General features: G+C 54.8%; 1 protein-coding gene across 1 annotated transcript; it reads left to right on the top strand.

The window, feature by feature from the left end:
* Window positions 1-1,761: 1,761 nt before the first annotated feature.
* LOC132335001 (olfactory receptor 14J1-like) lies at window positions 1,762-2,694 on the top strand. The gene has a single exon (XM_059861123.1). The coding sequence runs from the start codon at window positions 1,762-1,764 to the stop codon at window positions 2,692-2,694; it is 933 nt and encodes a 310-aa protein (XP_059717106.1).
* Window positions 2,695-8,178: the final 5,484 nt, after the last annotated feature.

The raw sequence follows: 8,178 nt of genomic DNA, 5'->3' as shown, positions 1-8,178 counted from the left end.
AGTACCTTAAAAGAACTGAAGTACCTTGAAGCATTAATGACCCCACTGAGTGTTGTTACTGACAAAGCCTCTCCAGGGACTAATTACAGCAGATAATTGGAGGCCATGATTGCTCACACCTCTCAGAGACTCCAATGCAAAAGCCAAACCCAAAATCCTATGAAAAACCCTGGAAGCATTCAGGAGCCCCCAGGGCCATTGCTGAGCAAGGCTCCCCAGGGACTCCTTCCAGCAGATCCTTGAGGCCACTGGGATGTGGGCTAGGGGGGGTGCTGAGGGCAGGACAAGGGGCTGACAGTGCCCAGCCTGGCTGGGGCTGTGCCAGGAGGCCCCAGTGCCTCAGGACAAGGTGTCTCCTCCCAGCCCTTGATGGCACAGACCTTGCTGTGGCCCAGGGCACCAAGACTTGGCTTCTCTTTGTCCCCACCTGTCATCACTACCTCCAGTTCTCTGCTCTGTCTGGAGCCTGGGGACACTTTCTCAGTTGTTCCCTCAGTGGGACCCATTAAAAGTCCAAGAAACTTTGGAGCTGGATTCTGACTTGGAGTTCTGGAGAGGTTTCTTCAGCTCCCTCTCAGGCACTGATGTTCAGGGCCCGAGCACAAAGCCCCAGAGGCTCATTAAAGTCCTTGTGCTGTGTCTGTGCTGCTGAGCTGGGCCAGGCTCCTGGCACAGAGGCAGCTCCTGGTAACCAAGAAGAGCTTCAAAAGCACATTTCTCTTGATGAGCAGCTCTTCTGCCAGCCCAGCAGGGCTGGGGAACTGCCTGCAGCCACCCCAGGCACAGCACAGAGGCACAGGGAACTTCAATCAGTCAGGGCTGGGAAGGTGCTGAGAAGTGCCTGGGGCACAATCCCTGCCAGCCCTTGGCACAGGAACCTCTGGCTGCAGGACAATGCAGCTGCAGCTCCTGGAGTGATCTCCTAAAGCCGGAACATCCCAATGCCTGCAGACTCTGTGAGTACATTCTCTGATTCTCTCTTGTGCAGAGCAGCCAGGGGTGCCCAGGGCTGTCCTGCAGAGCAGGGTCCTGCAGCCCAGGGCGCTGTGCTGGGGCAGGGACTCTGCAGCCTGCCAGGGACAGCTCTCAGCCAGCCCTGGCAGCTGCTCCCAGCGCTGGGGGGAAAGATCTGTGTGGAAGGAGACAGCTGGTAAGGCTTGGAAATGTTCTCCTTGTCTGGGGAGGATGCTGCATTTTTCAGGATTGCTCCCAGCAGGATATTTAACTGCAGATTATACAGGGAGGATAGCAAGGCAGAGGTTGCATAAAAGGGGAAATCCTTTTTTTTTAATCTCCTGGACTGGGTTGCCAGGATGGGGAGCTGCACATAGATATTCATCTCTCATTTCAGGTGGAAAAAAAAGAAATTTTCTCTCAGATCTGAATAAACCCAGCAGCGACAGAACTCAGCCCAGGGCCCCTCAGAGGCAGCATCAGTGTCACTTTTCAAACCTTCTCATGGTTGCTCTGATGTCACCATCAGAGCTTGTAGAGCCAGAGTTACCCATGGGCAGTGCCTGAGCTGGCAGGGGTCTTCAGGGCAGAGCTGAGCCCTCAGGGCTGGGCTCTGGCAGCACTGGCAGAGCCGAGCCCTGGGCACAGGGAAGCAGCTGCTGGCAGGGACAGCTCCAGGCAGCAGAGCCCTGGGCAGGCAGTGGGGGGAAAGTGCCCCCAGGCTGTGCTGGGATATTTAAAGTCCTCTCCAAACCCAAATATTCCATGATTACTTTTTTAAAAGGTCCCCAAGTGCAGCCCCAGGAAATGTCCAACAGCAGCTCCATCAGCCACTTCCTCCTGCTGGCACTGGCAGACACGCGGCAGCTGCAGCTCCTGCACTTCTGCCTCTTGCTGGCCATCTCCCTGGCTGCCCTCCTGGGCAACGGCCTCATCATCAGCGCCGTAGCCTGCGGCCACCACCTGCACACGCCCATGTTCTTCTTCCTGCTCAACCTGGCCCTCACTGACCTGGGCTCCATCTGCACCACTGTCCCCAAAGCCATGCACAATTCCCTCTGGGACACCAGGAACATCTCCTACACAGGATGTGCTGCTCAGGCCTTTTTCTTTTTGTTCTTCATCTCAGCAGAGTATTTCCTCCTGACCGTCATGTGCTACGACCGCTACGTGTCCATCTGCAAACCCCTGCACTACGGGACCCTCTTGGGCAGCAGAGCTTGTGCCCACATGGCAGCAGCTGCCTGGGCCAGTGCCTTTCTCAATGCTCTCATGCACACAGCAAATACATTTTCCCTGCCCCTTTGCCATGGCAATGCCCTGGGCCAGTTCTTCTGTGAAATTCCCCAGATCCTCAAGCTCTCCTGCTCAAATTCCTACCTCAGGGAACGTGAGCTTCTTACGTTTTCCATCTGTTTGGGATTTGGTTCTTTTGTGTTCATTGTTTTCTCCTATGTGCAGATCTTCAGGGCCGTGCTGAGGATCCCCTCTGAGCAGGGCCGGCACAAAGCCTTTTCCACCTGCCTCCCTCACCTGGCTGTGGTCTCTCTGTTCCTCAGCACTGCCACATTTTCTGACCTGAAGCCCCCCTCCATGTCTTCCCCATCCCTGGATCTGGCCCTGTCAGTTCTGTACTCGATGGTGCCTCCAGTCCTGAACCCCATCATCTACAGCCTGAGGAACCAGGAGCTCAAGGCTGCAGTGTGGAAAGCAATGACTAAATGGTTTTATGAACATTAATCTGCTGGCCAATTTCTACCAATCCCTTATAACAAAAGTCATCTTTGATACTTCTTGTTGGTTTAATTTGGGGAGTTCTTTTTCTTTGTTTTACTTTTTGCACACTGTCCACAAATAAATGTCATTGTTTGTACCATTTGTCATTTTGTTTCTCTCCACCTTCCCTGTGGCCACAGACCATGTCAATGATGGGCTGTGCTCTCAATAGCTTTAAATGAACTAAAGGATCTCCCAGCAAAGTTTTCTGCAGAGATGCCCTTTTGTTCCCTTCTCTGCAGCTGCAGCAGCAATGTCTGTGTGCAGAGCTGGGGGCAGATCAGTGCTGGCCCAGAAGCTGTGCCCAGCAGCAGCAGCACTTGGTGTTCCCAGTGCTGCTGCCGTGGCCCTGCCCCGCTGCCCTGGTGGCCCTGGTGTTGCTGTAGGGCCTGAGTGCTCTCAGGGCCAGGCACAGCCCTGGGGGTGGCAGTGCCGGGGCTGCAGCAGGGACAGGCCATGGGCACTGCTGGGGCAGCGCTGACACCTCAGGCCAGGCCCTGGGGGCTCCAGGCTCCTTGCCCAGGCCCTCTCAAGAACACGGCCAGGCCAATGCTCAGCTCAGAAAACCCCCATGAGCAGCCCCAGGCTGGCCGTGGGCAGGCTGGGGGCAAACAGCATGGCTGGTGCTCTGCAAGGGCCCTGGGGGAGACGGGAAGGAGCAGCAGAGCAGGGGCTGATCCATTCCCCATGTGCTGGACACCCCAGGTCAGCATCCCAGTGCGTCCTCATGGAGCCGCCAACAACATCCCCCCTCTGCAGCCCTGGCCTCTCCCCCAGCTCACACAGGTGCCCCATCCTTGCAGGCACAGACACGGCAGCACTGGCTCAGCAGCCCCAGTTTGCATTGCACAGAGCAGGGGGAGCACCCCCATGCTGTTGGTGTGGGGACATGATCCTGAGGAAGCACAAATGCCATCAGTCCCTGGGGCCAGCAAGGGCTGGGGGAAAGCAGGGAAACCACTCAGCTTTGTCCTGGCCTCTGCAGTCAGCCAGAAAGTTTGTTCCCTTGAGCTGGGAGTTTCCTGTCCCACTGCAGATGCTGTTGCTCAGAGCCAGGGCTGCCTGGCAGCCACCCCCAAACTGCCCTGAGCATTTCCTTTGCTTCATCTCTGCTTTCCTCACTCTTCCCTGCTGCAAATTTCTTTCTCTTGCCCACCCCTGTTCCCTCCCCTGCAAACAGCCCATCCCTGTTTGCCCTTCCCTCTCTGGCCCCACTCCCCATTGCAGTTCCTGACTTGGCACCATGGGAATGTCCTTTGGGCAGCAGGATCATCCCACAAGTGCTGCAGGAATTGTCTGCAGGCTCCTGCAGTGCCTGGTGCTGCTCCCTTGCCAGAGGCACCACAGGCCAGGGGGGCACATCTGGGCTGCTGTGTCTGGCTCTGGGGCTCCCTGTTCTGGGCAATGAGGAGGAGCTGCAGAGGCTCTGCAGGACTGACAGGATGGGCTTTGGGCCTGGGAGGAGAAGTTGAGGGTCCTGGGCTGCTGGAGCTTCTGAAGAGGAGACCCAGGGCTCATCGTGACACTGCTCCAACGGTGGTTTCAGAGAATCCCAGAATCAGCAAGGTTGGAAAAGACCTTGGAGATCATCAAGTCCAACCTGTGCCCTGACACTACTCATCTCCCCTGAGCCTCTGCTTCTTCCAGATGGACAGCCCCAGCTCCCTCAGCCACTCCTCACAGGACTTGTGTTCCAGACCCCTCTCTAGACTTATTGCCCTTCTCTCAACATACTCCAGCCCCTCCACGTCCTTCCTAAACTGGGGGGCTCAGAACTGGACACAGCACTCGAGGTGCTGCCCAACCAGTGCCCAGCACAGGGGAAGAATCACTGCCCTGCTCCTTCTGGCCACACCATTCCTAATCCAGGCCAGAAGCCACTAGCTTCTTCACCACCTGGGAACACTACTGGCTCATGTCCAGCCTGCTGTCCATCAGTCCCTGCAGGTCCCTTTCTGCCTGGCTGCTCTCCAGCCACTCTGTCCCCAGCCTGTAGTGCTGCAGTGGTTTTTGTGGCCACAGCTCAGGACCCAGCACTTGGACTTGTTAAACCTCACCTTGTTTGATTTGGGCCCTGGATCCAGCCTGTCCATGGCCCTGTGCAGAGCCCTCCTACCCTCCAGGAGATCCACACTTGCACCGAGCTTGGTGCCATCTGCAAATTTGCTGATGGTGGACTCAATCCCCTCATCCCGTCCATCAATGCAGACATTGAAATCCTCGCTGGCTGGCTCTGATCCCTCGGCCATCCTGTGGGTGCCCTGGGATGGCACTCAAGGTGATCTGTTCCATAACTTTGCTGGGCACCCAGGTCAGGCTGACAGGCCTGGAGTTCCCCAGATCCTCCTCCCAGCCCTTCTTGGGGATGGGGTCACACTGGCACCGCCAGTCCTCTGGGACCTTCCAGCTGAGGCAGGACTGATGGTAAATGATGGAGAGCAGCTTGGGGAGCTCATCCACCAGCTCCCTCATCCCCCTGGGATGGATCCTACCTGATCCCATACACCTGTGAGCATCTGAGTGGCTCAGCAGGTCAGCAACTGCTTCCTCCTGGATTCCAGGGGGCTGTTCTGCTCCCTGTGCCCATCTGCCAGCTCAGGAGAACACTGGTCCTGAGGACAACCTGTCCTAATATTGAAAATTGAGACAAACAAGGTGTTAAGTAGCTTAGCCTTTTCTTTGTCTTTAATTACTATATTCTGCGCTTCATCCAAGAAAGAGTAGAGGTTCTCCTTCTCCCTCCTTTCGCTAGAATTCTTTTTAATAAAAACTGGGTTTTTATAACAGAAGCCACCAGGTTATATTCTAATTGAGCTTTCAACTCTCTAATTTTCTTTCTATTTCGCCTAACATCAACCTTAAATACTTCCTGAGTTGCCAGTCCTTTTTTTCCCCCCGAGTTCCCACAGAAGTTCCAAGGGCAGCCAGGACAGTCCTTTTCCTCACTTGCTCATCTTTTGCCACACTGGGACAGGCTGCTCCTACCCACTTAAGATTATTTTCTTGAAATGCATCCATCCTTCCTAGACCCCTTGGTTTTTGAGGTCTGTTTCCCTTAAAAAAATCAGGACCTGATTCAGTACTCCCCAAATCTGCATCCTGAACAGGCCAAAGTCTGCCCTTCCTAATTCCAGTGTAGAAGCTTTGTTGCTGCCCCTCCTTTCAGAGAACATTGAACACTTGATTATTTCATGGTGACTGTGCCCCAGGCAGCCTCTGACCCCCACATCTGCCACCAGCGCTTCTCTGTTTGTGAACAGCAGGACACAGAGCTCTCCTTGGCAGTGGGAGTGTTACCAAAAATTTGGTAAAATAGAAAATTCCTTAACCCCAATGTAGCATTAGGAAGCAGCATTCTTTATTCAGGTGGATGCACAGGGAACAGCTCCTCCCAAAGCGGTGCATGCTGAGTGCAGGAAAGTTTCTGTTTCTTTTCTGTGTTTTGCACACATATTCATTGATTGTCCTGGACTAAACATACATATGATAATCATTTCCCCAAAATCGTTAACACATTTCCCCTCCCCTTTACCCATGTGTTCTTCTGTCCTGGGGGTCTCTCTGGTGGTCCCTGGTGGTCATGGACCCCAATGTTCCAGTGGGCCTGGCTGAGCTGGCAGGACACTGAGGCTGGTGAAATTCCAGCTCCCCTTCTCACACAATGGGCACTGTGTGGTTTCCATAGGCCTGGGGTTTTGGAGAACAAGCTCCAGGTGTCTGCTCACCTGGTGGAGACAGTTTATCATCTGGTAACATGTGGTCACAGAGAGGGCTGTGACATCCCAGAGTGGGTTATGTGAGGTCATCAATAAGCTATGACATCACAGGCTGCATCTGTGACATCACAGAGCCTGTTGTGAAATCACAGGGCAGAGGTTTGGCATCACAGAGCAGACTATGACATCACAGAGTTGGTTATGTGAGGTCATGGGGAAGCTGTGACATCATAGGCCACATCTGTGACATCACAGGGCAGAGGTTTGACATCACAGAGCTGACTATGACATCGCAGAGTTGGCTGTGACATCAGAGAGCAGCTGTGTGTCATTAGAGAATGGGCTATGACCTCACCGAGCAGGCTGTGACCTCACAGAGCAGGCTGTGACATCACAGAGGGGCTGTGTGAGGTCACTGGATGGTCACTCCTCCCCAGCTCCCCCTCACAGTTTCTCCCAACAAGTCCAATGCTGTTCATGCCCAGTCGGGTCCCTGTTCGCCGGGATCCCCCCGGCCCACCTGGAGCCACAGCCTCCACCAAAGGATGTTCCACAGGATCATCCCCAGAGCCTGACATGGGGACAAGGGGCTGGGCTGTGTGACCAGGACATCAAGGACGTGGATTATCCAGGTCACTGTGGCCTGCTTTGTGTTCCCCAGGGCAGGAAAGATTTCTGGCAGCTGCAGCAGGGTCTGGGAAGGGCCTCCAAGGTGGAGCTGGAGCCCTTGGGCTGTGAGCAGAGGCTGAGGGAGCTGGGCTTGTCCAGCCTGGAGCAGGGAAGGCTGAAGAGCTCCTCATCCCAACCTGGCAGTGCCTGTGAGGAGGTGATGAAGAACACAGAGCCAGACTCTTCACAGGGGGACCTTGTAGGACACAGAAGCCAATGGGGGGAAGGGGGAAGAGGGGAGATCAGCCAGGACAGGAGGAGATGAAATGAGTCAGGCTGGTTTCAGCATTTCCTCAACACCAAGAGCCGCCTGACCTCCCTTCTCCATCCAACACTGACAGCTTTGCAAATCAGGAATTGTTTGAGCTGTTTTGCCCCCACTCCAGGACGAGCACCCTGATACAACAACTTAATTGTGTTTATATCTATCACAGAACCACCTTTGTCTAAAATTAATTTTAGAATGGAAATCACCTGTGGGTGGTGGACTCATCAGATGATGCTGGGATGTTGCACATGGCTCAGGGAAGAGTGTGATTTTTATTAAATTGTGTCCTGTTCAACTTTGGTCTGTTGGCCATGAAGAGAAACTTTCTGTGCCTCTGAGTCTCACCAGTTCCTGGCCCTCAAAGGACACAAACCTGATGAGTTGTGGTTCCCACTCCAGTGGTGGCACTGGCACCTCCCTCCATAGCCAGAGCAGAGCTCCCTTGTCCCAGAAAGTGCCTGGCAATGCTGGGATGAAGGAAACAGGACAGGCTGTGGGGATCAGGGGCATGGCACGGCCAGGGATTTGGGGTGGTTGTGAGCCCAGGGCAGGACCCGGCACTTGGCCTTGGTGAACCTCATCCCATGGTCCTGGGCCCATGGCTCCAGCCTGTCCTGATCCCTCTGCAGAGCTTGCTGCCCTCCAGCACAGCCACACTCCAACCTAGCCTGGGCTCACCTGGGAACTGACTGAGGGTGTCCTCAATGGCTACGTCCAGATCAGCAATAAAGAGATTTCACTGACCTGGCCCCAATCTTGAGCCCTGGGCACACCCCTGGATGTGACTCCATTCCT

The sequence above is a fragment of the Haemorhous mexicanus genome, chromosome 16, assembly GCF_027477595.1.
Source record: "Haemorhous mexicanus isolate bHaeMex1 chromosome 16, bHaeMex1.pri, whole genome shotgun sequence".
Lineage (NCBI taxonomy): Eukaryota > Metazoa > Chordata > Aves > Passeriformes > Fringillidae > Haemorhous > Haemorhous mexicanus.
The sequence above is the reverse complement of the archived record's forward strand: the minus strand, read 5'-3'. Positions and strand labels throughout refer to the sequence as shown.

Bases quoted from the DNA above. Each gene is read 5' to 3' on its own strand.
- LOC132335001 (XM_059861123.1), top strand. From the start codon at position 1,762: ATGTCCAACAGCAGCTCCATCAGCCACTTCCTCCTGCTGGCACTGGCA.